Genomic DNA, 17,477 nt, shown 5'->3' on the forward strand with positions numbered 1-17,477 from the left:
CCCAACCCTAGCCCCGCCCCAACCCTAGCCCCAGCCCCTTTCTGTCCTCTCTAGGACTTCACAGTAGAATCTTGTAAAACTCTTGTTAGGATCTCATGCACCCCAAGTTCATTTTGAGTTTGCTCTGTAGCTGCTGGGATCACAGCGCTGTGCCACCTTGCTCAGTTGTTTTCTTTCTCTTTCTCTTTCTTCCCTTTTTTCTTTCTTCCTTCCTTCCTTCCTTTCTTTTTTCTTTTTCTTTCTTTTTGTTTTGTTTTGTTTTGTTTGTTTTTCGAGACAGGGTTTCTCTGTGTAGCCCTGGCTGTCCTGGAACTCACTCTGTAAACCAGTCTGGCCTTGAACTCAGAAATCTGCCTGCTTCTGCCTCCCAAATGCTAGGATTAAAGGCATGTGCCATCACTGCTCAGCTGCTCAGCTGTTTTCTGTGTAATGACTGGCTCATGTATCTCTTTCAGGCTCATCCACGATTTTCCATGTGTCAGAATTTCCCTTTTAATTTGGAGTATTGTCTGTGATGGGTCATTTTGATTGGATTTATAAGCATCTTAGAAAATACATGCCTCTGGGTGCTGCAGTTCCTTCTGGTATACCACTCCTCTCTGCTTCTTGTCCACCAGGAGTGGGGAATAGCCCCAGCCACACGTTCCTGCTGCCTTGATACTCTGCCCGAGTGCTTGGGGCTGAGGGTCCATTGACTAAACCCTCCGAAGCCACGGCTGAAGTGAAGGATTCCTTCTTTAAGTTGCTTTCCCAGGCATTTGAACATAGCAGTGAGAAAGTAACTAATATATTATCCCATCGTCTGGATGCGTCACATTCTGTCTGTCTGTCCATCCATCCGTCCATCCCGACTCGGCACATTTCCAGTTTGGGCCACTGTGAATAGTGTCTGTCAGTAAGTTTCTCTGTATGTCCCAGGCTGGCCTGGTACTCACCGTCCTTCTGACATGACAAGCACATGCCACCGCACCTCACATGCCACCACACCTCATGCTACAGGTGACTTTTTTGAGGTCCATACAGCTGCTCCATGTCACATCTCACTGCCGCTGTGCAAGGCTCCGTTCCTTCACATTGTTACCAAGCACCCTGGGATTTCTTTCTCCTCCATTTTCCCTTTTTTTTTTTTTCCCATTTAAAGACAAGATCTTGCTATGTAGCTCAGGCGAGCCTCAAACTCTTTCTACGAGGCTAGTTTCGAACTCAGGACCCTCCTGGTTCAGGTATGGAGCCGAGTGTTGAGGTCAGTGTACCCACACACTCGCTTCCCTTCATCTATCACTACTCTTTGTCCCTTGGCTCACCAGGGCAAAGGTCAATACCGAGGCCAGGAAGAGAGAGAGTGGGAAACAGAGAAATGACATGTCTCACGAGTGGGGCTGTGAGTAAGTGGGAAGTCCTCTGAGAGGCAGGAATGGACACAGCTGAGAAACAGTCTGGGTGGAGGAAGCCTCAGAGCACCAGTATTTGTGAGTCAGGATGGTCCCACACCTGTCAAAGGCATGCTCTACCCAAAGCCCGACTCCTAAGGATGGGGCCCAGTTCAGCTGAACAGAGCATCAGGAGACTCTAGTGTCAAGGCTCAACTCCTGGGCCATCCAGTGTTCTGAGCCATCCACCCTGAGGAGCAGCTACAGCCACTGACACACTCACCAGGGGTTCATAGATCCTCTCTTCAGCTCCCCCTTTTTCCTCTCCACAGTGCCAATCAACCGGGCACAAGGTGTCAGGTCCTAGACTGTGATCTATCTCACAGATGCCGCCTACTCTTGGAGACTGAAAGAATGCTAACCAGCTTTCCCAGATTCCCATGGTCACCTGTTCATGTGTCTGGTGGGTGGCCTGCCTGTGACAGGGCCCCTTTGGTTGGTCCCAGCTCAGGCTTCTTTCCTCTGGGGTGTGAGGCCTAAGTCTCGTTCAGTTTGAGGTGGATATGGGAGCCATATGTAGTTAGTCAGGGCATTGAATGTTTTCATTGGTTTAGGGATGGGTATATGTATAAATCTGGGCAAATCAGAGCTCATGGACTCTACCCAGGGTGTGTTTCAGGGCCTTTGGCTGCTTGAATTACCCTTATGGCCTATTTGCAGAGTGGCCAGTGAAACATCAGGGAGCTGAGGTAGAGGTAGGAAGGCACATTGGGTTTTCCACCTATAGGGAAAGTCACCCATCAGTCGAGGAGGGTGGGGCCTTCCTGGGGTGTGGAAAACAGAATTCCTGCCTTCTAGAACCTTCTGTCCATAGGGTAGAGACAACAAGCCAGCCCAGGAGCAGAGATATCACTGCTAAAAGTTGAGGGCTGGGTGCATGGTGTAGTAGAGGCTGAGGCAGGCGGTGCTGTTCATAGGGGTGACTGCGGAGGCTTGTGGAGGCCTGTGGAGGCCTGTGGTGACAGGTGACTCTCAGGTGAGCAGAGTTCTGAGGGAAGCAGGTGTTGGGGGAAGAGTAGGGGGAGAAACAGAAGGGAGGAAGCAGCCATCTTTGCAATTCTCCCCAGCTTGCTCTGGGAGGAGAATGTTTTCTTAGCTTATTAGGGAAGATTCATGTATTTTGCATGGTTGATGTGAATAAAAAAGAGATTTTGCGCATATTGGAATTCAGAGGCAATGTAAAAAGTGACATTTTTTTCTTCCGTGACACGCCTCAGGGAGAGCTGTTAAAACTGACAAATTGCACGAAGCCCATCGTTGCAGAGACAAATGAAAAGAGTGAGCCCCAGTGGGTTTTAAAGAATTGTGTATTGGATTTTGGGAAATAAGACCAGGCACCAAGGGAAGCCCAAGGGGAGCCTACTGTGGCAGGATGGAATGTCCTTGAAACACTGCTCAGGGGGGCTGAGGAATGGGCCATTACTGTCCACGGTCCACTCAGGTAGTCACAGCGTTAGCTATGATGAGTGAGGGATGGATGGTCATATGTGGTCCATCCCACTGCTTCTTGGCTAGAGAGGTGTGAGGGCTACCCTGAGCCTCTGCTGGTCCACGAGTATGCTGTGGGGAGGGAGGGCTATGTCCTGGACCCATTGCAAGGAGCACATGGATCAAGAATAGGCAGTGGGGGCACACACCTTAATCTCAGCACTCAGGAGGCAAGGGAAGGTGGATCTCTGAGTTCAAGGCCAGCTTGGTCTACAGAGCAAGTTCTAGAATAGTCAGGGCTACACAGAGAAACCCTGTCTTGAAAAATAAAAAACAAAACAAAACAAAAACAAAAACAAAAAGAAAGAAAGAAAAAAAGGAAAAGAATGTTCTCTGTGTTATAACTGGATAACTGTGTTCAGAGGCCCTTACTTGATACGTGTCTATGTGGCCTGGTACCTTCCTAAGGGGACAAAGAGAGCAGACCCACACCTGTTTTTGGCACAGTTTGTACTGGCTGCTGTTCTGGCCATAGGTGGAATTGGGATCATGACTATTATGAGATAATTGGCTGTACTGGCTGGTTTTGTGTGTCAACATGACACAAGCTAGAGTCATCAGAGAGAAAGGAGTCTCAGTTGAGGGAATGCCTCCATGAGATCCAGCTGTAAGGCATTTTCTCAATTAGTAATCAGTGGAAGAGGGTCTAACCAATGGTGGTGGTGCCATCCCTGGGCTGGTGGTCCTGGGTTCTATAAGAAAACAGGCTGAGCAAGCCATGTGAAGCAAGCCAGTAAGAAGCATCCTTCCATGGCCTCGGCATCAACTCTGGGCTCTAGGTTTCATCCCTGCTTGAGTTCCCATCCTGACTTCCTCCAGTCATGTATTATGGATTGGAAGGTGTAAGTCAAATTAACCCTTTCCTCCCCAACTTGCTTTTTGGTCACAGTGTTTTTGTCATAGCACTAGAAACTCTAAGACATTGTCTTTTAAAAAAAAAATGTGCTAGAGATACTTCCTCCACCCCTAACCATGGTGGAACTTAAGTTCTTAATGTGGCCCAAATTCAGTGGTTGGTGTCCTTATAAGAAGTGGGCATTAGCCCAGCAGTGGTGGTTCATACCTTTAATTCCACTCAGGAGACAGAGGCAGGTGGATCTCTATGAGTTTGAGGCCAGCCTGGTCTAAAGATCAAGTTCTAGGACAGCCAGGGCCACATAGAAAAATCTTGTTTTGAAAAAAAAATAGGCATTTAGACATAGGCAGAGGACAGTTTATGGGATGGTGGAAACTGAGTAAAGTCATACAGCTTCAAGCTACAGACTACCAACACATTCAGGGCACAGCAAAGCCAAGCAAGTAATAAAGAGTAAGTCTGCAGACCCTCTGACTTTTGACTTCTGGCTCCTGATCTGAATCACGACATTCTGCTGCTCTCTAAGTCTCTCTGTGTGGAGGTGCACACACCTGGTTCTTGGGCGGGAAGCTACTTAGTTCCGGCCATTCCTACTGGTGTGTGTAAGGCCCGGCAGTTAGCTGCCTATGAGGCCTTGGGCTCACCTTTGAGGGCTTGGCACGGCTGTCTCCTGGGCTTTCTGCCCCTGCTCAGGCTCTGTGGGTTGGTTCAGCTCCAGGATGTAGTGCATTTGGGCCAGATGGGCCAGGAACAGCTGGGGAAAGACATCCCGCACGGCTTTCTTGAACTCTCGAGCAAACTGCAATTCGTGAATTGTGTTCATGGCCTGTTGGAGTTGGTTGAGTATGGATCTGAAGTGCCTGGATTCAGGCCCAGGATGCTTAATCAAAACCCACCCGCTAGCACATCCCTCCCATCCCCATTCTGATGACTCAAGGGCCAAGTCTAAGTGTCCAGGCAGTGTCCCTTGACCCTGTGCCAGCTTATGCCACCTGGGCAGTCTCCACTCTGGACCTGCTGCTCTGGTGCTCTCCAAATGGTCCTCCCTGGCTTGTGCTCTTTAGTTGATGTTCTGTGGCCAGATGTGCTCCCCCAACCCATGATTCCCCAACCTGTGCTCCAGCCTAAGCATCCCCTGCATTCTCAGTCTGTACGTTGCTGTCTGTCTAGGGAGGATTTGGGTGTGGGGAGGCAGCTGTGTGCTCTGGGCTATCATTCCAGTGCCTCTGGGACCAGGACTCTGAGAAAATTCTACATAGAGTTTGGCACAGCTATTGCCTGACAAGAGTCTAACCAAAGAAGACAGGTGTAGACGTGGCCACCTTAGTAAGCAGGTGTCCTGTCTGGGATGTGAAAGTAAGGTGTGGGCTAATGGAGAAAACTGGAGAGAGTTTCTACAGGGACAGTGTTGATGTCAACGGTATGGCTCCTCCAGAGTCTCTGACTCCAATACGGGGCATGGCTTTGAGTCCCAAGCTCTAGGCTTCTGTTTGTGCATTGTCAAAGGCCCCTCCCCTCCAAGGCTATCTCATTCAGTCTCCTTAGCAGTCCTATGGGAAGACCCTTCTGTCATACTTGCTTAGGGCTCAGGGTCCTGAGCCAGGTCACTGGGGACTAAGCCCGGGGACAAGGACTGTGAGTGAGGTCGGTCTATGAGCTGGGTTGCCCTACGCCCTTCTCCTCCAGATAGGGAGTGGCCTGGGTATCAGTGTGCCTCCCTGAAGTCTGGCACACTGATCCATGTGCTCACACAGTTGCTTGCCAGAGATGGGGGTCAGAGACTCACAGCCAGTGAACGCAAGTAGGGCTTCTCCTGGGGACCGGAGCTGCTGTCACCGACACTAGGGGGCAGAGGCCTCTTCTGCAGCCAAGCCAGCAGCACAGTTAGAATCAGGTAGCTTGCAGGCTGTTCAGCTCCCAGGGCCCTCCACAGGCGAAAGGTGTGGCTGTGGATAGAGGGGGTACTGTAAGTGCCCTGCTGTAGGCCAAGCCTACTTGACTTGGTTCATAGGCTCTTTGCCTAGTGCCCCTGTGAAGGGCAGAGTGAACCCGTGTTTACTTTGCAGGGAAGTGGATGCCGGGGCTTCTACAGAGAGGCTTGCTCAGATCATGGCCCTGTACATGTGGGCACCGGCCATCGGAGGCTCAGGGCAGGGAGGGCAGATAAGGGCTGACCTGAGAGGGAACTAAGATATTTTCTCCCTTGCCCTGGTGTTCTTTGGGCTGGAATGTTGGGTAGAAGGGGCTTTATGGGGCAAGACCAAGCAGTTGAGTGGCCTCATAAATGTCAAGGCAGACCCAAGGAGGGAGCCACCCTTAAGGCCCTGTGGAAACCACCCCAGTCCCAGCTGACACTTGCTAGGTATGCAGAGAGATCCCAGGAGTCTTCTACAGTGTGGCCACAAAATGGCTGCATCAAGAGTGAGTGAGTCCTCCCTGAGCCTGAGACCCTGGAGGGGCAAGCCTTTCAGTCTGCTCCCTGGGCCTTCTGTCTTGCCCCCCACACCTTTGTGTAAGGCACCAGCCTTTGAAGGCAACTTCTTTCAGGGGAGTAAGACAGGCAGAATTACAAAAATCCTTGATGTCTTAGGAGTGACAGCCTAGTGGGCAGCATGGATATGTTGGACGCTAAGTGCAGAAGTCAAGAATGAAGTGGAAAGTGGAGAAACCTAGGAGCCAATGGGATGAGCATAGGCTGGACGAGAGCCTGATGGCCAACAGCAATACAGGATGGGAATGGTCCCAGCAGTGGGACGTTGTTGCTGCGAGCAGCAACATCTCATCTGTAGTGGGAAAGCTACATGGAATCAGGCTTGGGAAGGTTGGGAACAGCAAGTAAAGGAGAAAGGAGACAGCCAGACCCACAAACCGACAGAACTGAATAGACACTTCTCAAAAGGGAGCAAGCATAGCCACAGAAGAAGCTCATGGAAGATGTGGACTCCAGCGGGAACTAATGCGTGTTACCCCCTGTGACAGCATGGTCCAAGGCATGAGCAACACACGCCACGAGGAGGATGTGTAGAAGCTGGGATACATACACCACTTTTGGAGTGAAAAGAGGCAGAATTGCTTTGGGAAGTCAAAACTGTTCTTGGCAGGGTTAGGTGTGATGTTGTGGGAACATGGCTGTTCTCCAAGGGGTTAGGTGGGATGTGGCTATGCGGCCTTGAACTTTCACTAACTGCACATGCCCACCCCACCTCCAAAACCAGAGACAGGATCAAACATATGTAGTTGTCCCATGGTATCTGATGCAGGGAGGCTGGTTTCAGAGTTCCCCTTGGGTATGAAAAATCTGTGGATGCCCTATCTGGGCATGGTGACTGCTGACACAGTAAGATTGCAAGGATTTGAGTATTGCCTTGGGGTACCTGTCCGGGCTCTAGTGAGACCTTGTCTCAAAGATCCAATTCAAACCAAAACTAACCCTGCACAAGTCCCTTGTGTAGTGTGGTCCACTCTTTGCATATGCCCTACACATACCCTAAAGGATATCCAGGTGTCCTTTAACTCCCATCCTCATTATATGGACTACCTAATATAAGGCAGATTCCATGCAAGCACTCATTAAGCTGTATCACTTAGGTAGTAATGATGAGCCTGTGCAGGGTCAGCATGGGCATAGTGTTTCTGGAGGACTGTTCCAATTCCATGGGTGTGGGAGCTGTGGATATAGAGGGTAGAATTCATACGTGCCAATGTTGACATCAGATTATGCATGCAGAGATAAGGTGTAGACTATCTAGATGTCCATCAGCAGGTAAACTTATGGGCAGATGTGGCTCAGACACAATGATACACATACACTCTCTCTCTCCTCTCTCTCTCTCTCTCTCTCTCTCTCTTCTCACAATGATACACATACACTCTCTCTCCTCTCTCTCTCTCTCTCTCTCTCACACACACACACACACACACACACACACGTGCACACACACACACACACACACATACACACACACACACACACCCTACAGAATAACATATAGCAGAACACTGCCCAGCCAGAAGAATGAAGTTACAACACGTGTTTTAGTACAGAGGAACTTGGAAGGTGCAATACTGAGGGGAGAGTTTAGGCATGAATACAGGGCCATGTCAAGGACTTTGAAGGTTCTTGTCAGGAAAGAGTCAAGATAGCAAAGACAATCCTGAAAACATTAACAGTTATGGTACATGCAGATAGAACATGTACTCCAACCAAAGGAAATGATTGGCTATGACAAACTTGGTAAAATTCTGTCTACAGTAGACAGGTCTTGGTGCTGGAGAGATGGCTCCACAGTTAGGATTCCTTTAATTTTCAGAGGACCTGGGTTGTGTTCCTATCACCTATTTGGGGCTGTTCACAACCACCCGTTAACTCCAGCTTCAGTGATGGAATGCCTTCTGCTGGACTCCCAGGCAACACACACACACACACACACACACACACACACACATTAATAAGTAAATACATATAAAATTTAAACAAAGAGAAGACGTGGAAACACTAAAAGTCAAAGCTGCTACACCAACAAAGGGAACTGGTGTGTCTAGACTAGGGCTAGAACAATCTAAGTACTGGGCAGTGTGGACTCAAGTTCTACATCAATGTGCACGCGTGTGAGCATGTATATCTGTGTCTCTGTATATGAAACTGAGTGCCCAAGGAGGGCTACATGAAGGCGTCATATCTCTTGGCATTGGGGGTTTAGGTGGTTGTGAGCCACCCAGTACTGATGCTAGGAGCCAAACGGTGGTCCCCCAGAAGAACAGTAAGTGCCCAGAAGCACTGAGACATCCCTCGGGCCCCTCGAGCAGTGCTTCTGAGAGCTCAAGTAAAAGCAGCAGAAGAGGGGGAAGGCAGCATGTGCACTTCAGTCAAAGTGTTTTATGGAAATGCATAGGGCCAAGAGTAGAGAAGACATCCTTAGGAAGTCAGAGGGGAGGCTGTTCTGTATAGGTGAGGTCAATTGCTACAGAGCAGCCACAGTTAGAACTCTGAGTGTTGACCTTGGGATGGAGACCTCGGGATGGATAGAAGCCTTCGAGGGCAGGAAGTGCTTGATTTGTGAGAAAACTGAGCAAGGTGAATTAGTGATTCTGGGATTGTATTGCATCACATAGGAACCATTCCAGATAAGGTGGAAAGAGCAACTTTGACAGCCAATAACAGATCCTTGGAAGGCAGTGTGTGGAGTGTGAGTTGGTGTCTGTTCACAAAAGGATGTGGCAGGTATAGGAAAGTAGCCGTGTCCTGGGAGAAGATATGCCTAACGTTCCAGGGACAGCCAAGGGAAAAGCAGGCAAGATATTTGGATAGTGTCACTGTCAAATGGAAGGGGTTGGCTCAGTGGTTAAGCACTTGTCAGGCAAGTAGGAGGACCAGAATTTTCATCCCCAGAAACCACAGAGATGCCAGGTGGGTGTGGCGATCCATCAGTAATTCCAGCCTCTGAAGGCTGAGACAGAGCATCCCCAGAGTTAGCTGAGATTAGCTGTGTCAGTGAGCTCCTGGCTTGATTGAGAGACTCTGCTTCAATGAATAAGGTAGAAGATCGATTAAAGGTGATCCCTGACTTCAACCTCGGTCTTCAAATTTACACTCATCCACACACACATGCTTATGCACACACAAACACACATATACACATTTGTACACACATACACATAGAAACATGAAGGAAATGGGAAGATGTTAAGTCAAGCTCAGCTATGGAATTAACAGTGAACATTGGAAGATAACCAGCACCCATCAAATCAGCTAAAACTTGGATGACTGACTACAACCCGGGCGCTGAGCATCAGTGGGGCTGCAGAGCAGGCAGGAGGGATGCTCAGAGGATAGCATTCTGTTCCTGGAATGTGACTCAGCAAGAGCACACAGGGAAATGGCCTGCAACCTCCATAGAGGTAGGACACAGCACAGCTTTCTCTTTCAGGCACAATGTCTCCAATAAAACACTCACCCCCCCCCCCCCCCCCCCCCCCCCCCCCCACACACACAGGAAATTCAGTTCTCAAGTATGTTAGGACAGGAACAAGCAAGCAAGTTCACAGATGCACTGTTCATCAAGGTCTCTAGTGGGAAATAATTAAATGTTCACCGACAGTGGAGAGGACCCTTGGCATTCACATTATGGCGAGATACCATAAACATGGAGCATGAAGCCAGAGGGAAACAAAGCCAGGTAAGAAGAATGCCATGAGGGGTGGGGAGGTTGGAGAGATGGCTCAGTGGGTAAGAGCACTGACTGACCTTCCAGAGGTCCTGAGTTCAAATCCCAGCAACCCCATGGTGGCTTACAACCATCTATAATGAGATCTGACGCCCTCTTCTGGTGTGTCTGAAGATAGCTACAGTGTACTTAGATATAATAATAAATAAATCCTTTTTTTAAAAAAAAAGACGAAAGCTATCAGAAGAGTCCAGATCGCGTGGCTGTTTATACTTTCAGCACATACTGCACTGTTGGGATGGGTATGCTTTTTGAGATCAGACCTTTCTTGTCTCCCTGGCTGGTCTTGAACTTGCTATGTAGATCTGGCTGTCATTGAACTTGGAGGAGGAGATTCCTATCTTACCACCCTTAGCAGCCCCCCCCCACCCCATTTCAGGCAAGGTGGCAATTGTTTTTGTTTGTTTCTGAGAATTTCTGTATATAGAGTCTCCTTTAAAGTTACAATCCACCTTTCTCAGCCTCTTGAGTGTTGAGGGTCTAGGTGTCTGTCAGCATATCTAGATAGGACATGCAGGTTTTTTTTTTTTCCTTATAGAAAGACTGTCCATGATAGGCATCTAATAGGTGATCTCGCCATCTCCTCATAGAGTTATGTGCATAGTTTAGGGAAGAGGAAATCGAAGCAATAAGTAAACAAGTCTCTGCCCTTTCAAAATGAGAGTGAGGGGCCCTTTCTGCATCAGTACCCTAGTAGGGAGGAGGGTGCTGTTCTGGGAATCTACCACCAATGCAGCCCCCAAACTGCCCAGCAGTTCCAGCAGGAACTTTTATGTTTAAAACTACCACAAATGACTATGCCCAGGCAACTGGAAGAAGCTGATGTAAATCCATATAAACTTAGGCACGAGACTCCATTGGTGCATGGTGTATAGACTCTGTAAATGTTATCGTGGGGACGGTGCCTGGAACTGAGGAAGAAAGACGGACATTTCAACAGTGAATGGAACCATAAATTGCTAGGCATTGGGAAAGGTGCTGCTTCCCGAGATCGGCATCACAAAGCCTGGTGAGAACGGTGCTACTGTGGCTTCTTCACTGGGAGCGGAGAGAAAAAAACCTACCAGCCCTAATGGGTAAGCTCCCTCCCACCATCTCAAGGCTCTGTGACAGACAGAAGCAGATAAGAGAAACTTCTAGAGAGTGAACACAGGGCACAGGAAAGCTCAGACTGGATCAAAACCACCATCAGTAAGATGAATCCACTTGAAGTCTTAAAATACAGCGGAGGAGAGAGAGAACTCTGGGAGGTCAGAGCACCGGCCACTGGGGAGGGAGTTCAACAGTACGCCATCTTCAAATAGCATTGGGAATAAAAAGGCAAAAGGAGAAGACAGTGGAGGAGGAAAAAAGATGGAAGAAAAAGAAAGAAAAAGGAGGAAGGATGAAGGGAGGAGGAAGAAGAGGGATGGGACCTGGTGGAGAAAGGGAAGGAGGGAGAAGGAGATATCCCTGTCAAAGAAGAGAAAAGGAGCCAAAACAATTAGAGGGCATACTGTGCTGGTGCCAACAGCAAGCCCAGTCTTGTGGACAGCTTGGCCTTGGCTGTACTGACAGAAGGCGGAACAACTGAACTCGAAATCCCATGAAACACTCCAACAGTGCCAACAGTAGGAACAAAATGAATGGAGGGGGGAGGTTGGTTTGCAAAAGAATGGCCTCCACAGGCTCATAGATCTGAACACTTAGTCATCTGGGAGTGGCACTACTTGAGAAGAATTAGGAGGCATGGCCTTGTCGAAGGAGGTGTGTCACTGGGGATGGGCTTTGAGGTTTCAAAAGCTCAAGCCAGGCCCAGTGTCAATCTCTCTCTTGACCTATGGATCAGAATGTAGCTCTCAGCTACTTCTCCAGTACCACAGTTGCTTGCCATGATGATAACTGACTAACCCCCAGTAACTGTAGGTAAGCCTCCAATGAAATGTTTTCTTGTATAAGAGTTGCCTTGGTCATGGTGTCTCTCTGCAGCAATAGAACAGTGACTAAGACAAACAGCTCTGGGGCTATTGCAAAAATTAGAAGATAGGAGTCAAGAATCCACATTCTGCCAAACAAAAAACATGGTCAGGACTATCAGAGCAGTGTCCCAGTCTCTGGTACCAACTTCTGTCTTACTTAGGGTTTTACTGCTGTGAACAGACACCATGACCAATGGAATACTTATAAGGACAACATTTAATTGGGGCTGGCTTACAGGTTCAGAGATTCAGTCCATTATCATCAAGGTGGGAGCATGGCAGCATCCAGGCAGGCATGGTGCAGGGGGCGCTGAGAGTTCTACATCTTCATCTGAAGATGGCTAATGGGAGACTGGCTTCCAGACAGCTAGGATGGGGGTCTTAGAGTCCACACCCACAATGACACACCAACTCCAACAGGACCACACCTTCTAATACTGCACTTCCTGGACCAAGCATATACAAACCATCATAGAAAACCTTTTTTTATATAAAGAGGTGAACTTGGTGGATATATTAAACTCCACATTGAGATAATAGGATGTACTTTTTTCTTGAAGACCCAGGCATCACTCACATAAACAACTTAAAGGATCAGAGAAGTCCAGACACCAGACAACCACATTTGAATCTGAACACAATGGAAGTACAAGTTGTTAATGGAAACAGGACACTTCCCTGCTGAGATGAGAATTCTCCAGCCTAGAGAGCTCTCTCACAGGTTCCCAGAGTTCCCAGAGCACTGTGGTGCAAAGGAAGCAACCAGGGCAAGGGCCTGGGTATGTGAGCTGTGACTGACTGGTAGAACCTGACCTGGGAAAGAGGAACTAAGGACGAGGGTGAGAAGGTAGGCAGAACAGCAGTATGCTGGTCCCACTAGGTAGCAGCTTGCTGAATTCTGGAGGGAGTGAGAGATCCCAGGGGAAGTTTGGGTGAGGGGCAGAGGGGGAATTCTATTCTGGAAAGGAGAAAAGGCACTCTTATCTTTCAGTAGGTGTTACACTATCAAGAATCGAGGAGTGACTCAGGCCAGGTGTGGTGGATGAATGCTGGGTGGCACAAGAACAGAGCAAGGCAGAGGGGGCCACACTGATGGATGCTGAGGCTCTTTAGTTGTGGAGGACCTGGTAGGAGCACTCTGGAATTAGGAAGCACTTAGATTGGGTTGTGGAGGCTTGGGCAGGTGGATCATGTGGAATGCTGACAGGGGCATGCCTAAATGAACAGAGGTGCTGACTCCTGCCTACACCAAGCACTCTGGGTTTCCCGTGGGCTGTGATAGGCGGACAGGAGGCAGAAGCTGTGGTCCTGGCCTGGGGAAGGATGGAGGGTAGGTAATGGGGTCAGTGAGGAGGATACTGTTAGGTACCTGTCCAGGGGTGAGGAAAAGTCCAGGAAGGCAGCTACTAGCTCTGGGATGTGGTTCCGGGCCAGTAGGGTGATGACACGCAGGGCATTATCCTTGGCTTGGGGTATTTGGATGGCACAGAGGTGGCGGTGGATGGCCTGGCCCATTTTACCAACCTGCTCAGGGGTAGGGAATAATGTGAGGTGTCTGGTGGGGATCTCACCTACTCTGCACACCTGACCTGAAGCAGACTGAGGCATCTGGAAAAATTGGTACCTCTTGTCTCCCACTGGGGCACCCTTCTCATCCCATAGGGCTCATGTCTCTCTCTCTCTCTCTCTTTCTGCACTACTGGACCATTCTATTCACTGCTGTCTGCATCCTATTACCCTATCAAACCACAGGTTTTAGAAGCTCTGGTCTGTTGTTCCTATCATCTCATTTCTCTATGGTCCAAAGCTGCACTTAGTGTACAATTACCCCATGTTCCTGCTGTTGTCATCAGGGCCATCAGGGCTCTATGAGTCACCCCTGTATCTACTTGTCCATCCATCTATCCATCCACCCACCCACCCATCCATCTATCCACCCATCCACCCACCATCCATCCGCCCACTCACCCATCTACCATCCACCCATCATCTATCCATCCACCCACCCACCCACCTATATATCCATCCATCCACACGCCTGCCTACCTACCTACCCACCCACCCATCCATCTATCCACCAATGGCATTGGCTGCTGCCTGCAATGGGATCCCAGTCTTCATCATGGTCTAGAGAAAATCCCCTAGATGCTGCCTACTGCCTAGTCCCCTACTCTGCCCCTCTCCTCCCTGGCCCTGGGTGGGACCCCAACTCCTCACAGTCGCCAGGCTGTCCCCATGCTCCTGGATGATAAAGAGAAGCAAATCAGCAGCAGCCTGCACCCAGAAAGAGCAGGAAGAGCCCAAGCCATCAATGGCTGTCCAGATGAGGTCAGTCAGCTCTGCCATTTCCAGATGGTCAGCAATCACCTGTGACAGTAGAAAGCCTGTCACCTTATCACTTCAAATCCCTGTGCCTGCCCCCACCCCTTTTACCGTTTTCCATTGTTAGATTCTCTAAATCTCTGGGCATCCACTCCTCTGAGTTCTCTATGTGGGCTCAGTATACAATCTCTTCCACCTGCCTACCACAGCCAATCCCTAGGGACAGGAAGGAAGAATCTGAGGCCCAGCAATAGGCAGGCACAGGGCTCTTTTCCCCAGTCAGTGTTGCCTTGTTCTTCTCATCTTGGCCCCAGGTCATCCATCCACGTGTTGTCCTGAGTTCAGAGTAATGCTGTCCATGGTTAGGGCCCACTCCTCCTTACTAGGGTTTTAGTCAATGAGAATTGAACGTCAGAGCTGCGAGGGATCTTCTAGGCTAGCCCTAGAGAGGGGCCATGGAATAGGTGGGAATATGTGGACCAGGCTAGTGTGGAACTCAGGACTACTGTCCCATGTAGGGCCTTTTGAGCCTCCAGCTCTGTTTGGCAGTCACATCCTCCAGGGTCAGTCTAACGGTGAGTCTCATGTTTGAATGTAGCTCATGAGCCACTCAGGAAGATGGAAAGGGCACTTGAGGGAATAAATGCAAGGTAGTTGGTAGCACTAAGACCTCCTCCCCATTGCCCTGGAGAATAGAGCTGGGCTAGATCAATACACAGACAGAACCTTCTAGAAAGAATTGGACTATGGCTGTTCAATATAATCGTCTTGCCACTCATAGTAGTTTAGATCTATGATAGATTTAAATCTATTAACATCTAAGTTGTTCTTTGGGAGCCCCAGATTCCTCTCAGGAGCTCAGGAGCTACCCTGTGGCCAGTGGCTTCTCTGATCAATACAGACGCAGACCACGCTCAACCTTACAGAAAGTTCAAGTTGGAATGGTGGTGAGATATGCAGAATCCAGAGGACTACTGACACGGGAATGGTGAAGATCCCTGTGATGCTGAGCTTTATTCAGAACCATGGGGTGATGTGAGCTGGTATGGTGGTGATTGTGGTGACGGCAAAGGTGATGTTTAAGGGCAATTGTGATTATGATAGTTGTGGGGTTGATGATGAGGGGTAATGGTAATACAATGGTAGGGGTGATGGCGATGGTGAGGATTGACAGCTGGGATACTGATGATGATGATAGCAAGAGTGATGTTAGTGGCGGTGGAAGTGATAGTGACCACAGTGGTATTAGTGGTAACAATGGTAGTGGTGATAGTGAATGCTGGTAGTTATGGTGGAGGTGTTGGTGATGATGGTGATGGTAATGATGGTGGTAGTTGTCGGTGGTGGTCATAGTAAGAATAGAGATGATAATGGAGATAATGGAGGTATTAGTGATGCCAGTGGTGGTCATGACGGTGATAGTGGTAACAGTGGTAGCAAAGCTGATGACGATGATAATGATGATGACAACGATGACGACCATGACTTCATGGTGATTAGCAGATCCTCTCATTCATGCTGCACCCCTGCTCTCATCCACTCTATCTCTGTCTTTCCCCCAAGGGTAGACAGGGCAGGCTGCCTTTCACCAGGCCCTGAACACTATGCTTCCCAGTCAGGGGCTCATCTTCCCTCTGGACACTCGCTGGACGGGCAGTCAGTGGAACCCATCCCTCCTTGCCTTGCCTCTGCCTCCAGCCCAGGTTCTCTGGTGCAAACTATGACTAAGTGAGATTTTCTTCATGATAGGCAGGCCCACTGAGATGCTGTCCCCAGGGGCTCAGAGTTTCTGTACTAAACTTCTAAGGGGCTTCAGTACTCAGACAGTACGCTGCAGCTGCCGAGTTCCTGAGCCCAGGGGGTACTGAGTCTTGCTTGGGTACTTGACAGACTTCCTGAACTCACAGGTCTTATGTATGGCATTAGCATGGGCCATCCAGCTAAGGCCAGTATCTAGATCATAACCTTAGGTCGTGGCTTCTGAGGATAACACATCTTCTGGTGTGAAAGGGGTGGGAGAACTGTAATCGAGAAAATACTCTAGAGAAGAAGGTTGGAAAAACTTGAAAGAGGGATTTGGGGAAACCCGCAAAGGCTCCCCTACAGGGTATACACTCTTCAGTGTGTGCTCTTGTCCCTCCAACCTGCCTGGCCCTCCCTTAACAGCTTAGAAAAGAATGTGTTTATCACTGCCCACAGATGTGGCAGTCTGCTCTGGCTATGCACCCACCCGGCTGAAAAGACTTTAAAGGCTTTGACCTTGAGGGTTTGGTTGCTGCTCATGCAGAAGATGTCATCTTCGGGTGCCAACCTCCAGAGGATTGGAGGAGACCCCTTCTGGTCTCCACTGCTCCACAGGATAACTTCATCTGCATCAGGCCCAAACAGTTCCCGAGGGTTTTCCTTCTCCACTTCTGGAGTTTCTTGGGCTGCTCAGGGCAGGCAGGGATAGAGTGGGCTGGAGTTATGGGATAGGGAAGGAGTCCAACTGGGTCCATTAGCAATTGGCATCAGGCCTGGGTACTTTGGGGTTTGGGGTTTGTGTTAGTAGAAGGTTATGGCTGAAGTTAAGGCTAGGCTCAGGGTGGACTTGGGGGAGAGGTAGAGTTCAGGGATGCTGGTATGCGGTCATCCATGCTGAGGCGGGGTAGGGGCCAGGTGTGCTGTGTGGCTGAGAGTGCTCACATTTCTGGTGTATCAGAAGCTGATAGAAATGGTGCAAAGCTTCTAGACTGACGCTCTGGATGGTCCTGTCAGAGTCCTGGCACAGGATCCCCAGCATGGCCACCAGCTGCCCTATCCTTACGAAGTTCTCCTTGGTCTATGTAGAAAGCATGGCATTAACATGGGCTTACCTACAACATCCCACTGGCTACACATGCATCCCAGAATGGCCTCCACCAGAGGAGCTCTTGCATTGTGTGGTGGGGGCTGAGGTTATGCAAAATATAAGGACTTGACTCCAAAACTTAGTAATCAAAAGAAAAGAATGGGGTAGTGATTATGTATGTATGTGTGTGTGTATGTATGTATGTATATATATGTGTGTGTATGTTTTCTGCATACCTTGAAACAAATGCAGAAAATGGGTCCTATGTGTCTTAAGACAATGAACTTGTAGGCAACTAAATTGTCATTATGATCTCAGTTTTGGATCCAACAAATTAAGTAGCCACTCTGTGAACCATAGTTACATAAA

The 17,477-nt window shown here is 49.1% G+C and overlaps 1 protein-coding gene across 7 annotated transcripts in view; it reads right to left on the bottom strand.

Moving 5' to 3' along the window:
• Positions 1–17,477, bottom strand: part of LOC116073759 (maestro heat-like repeat family member 5) — an 81,829-nt gene that overhangs the window by 8,343 nt on the left and 56,009 nt on the right. For all 7 annotated transcript variants that reach the window (XM_031345839.1, XM_031345845.1, XM_031345855.1 and 4 more), the window contains 6 exons: positions 16,964–17,099; positions 16,538–16,707; positions 14,174–14,323; positions 13,326–13,480; positions 5,561–5,720; positions 4,419–4,600 (listed from right to left, as the gene is read on the bottom strand). In XM_031345839.1, coding sequence (XP_031201699.1) covers positions 4,419–4,600; positions 5,561–5,720; positions 13,326–13,480; positions 14,174–14,323; positions 16,538–16,707; positions 16,964–17,099 — 953 coding nt within the window. The remainder of the gene's footprint in view (positions 1–4,418; positions 4,601–5,560; positions 5,721–13,325; positions 13,481–14,173; positions 14,324–16,537; positions 16,708–16,963; positions 17,100–17,477) is intronic.

The sequence above is a fragment of the Mastomys coucha genome, unplaced genomic scaffold (assembly GCF_008632895.1).
Source record: "Mastomys coucha isolate ucsf_1 unplaced genomic scaffold, UCSF_Mcou_1 pScaffold11, whole genome shotgun sequence".
Classification (NCBI taxonomy): domain Eukaryota; kingdom Metazoa; phylum Chordata; class Mammalia; order Rodentia; family Muridae; genus Mastomys; species Mastomys coucha.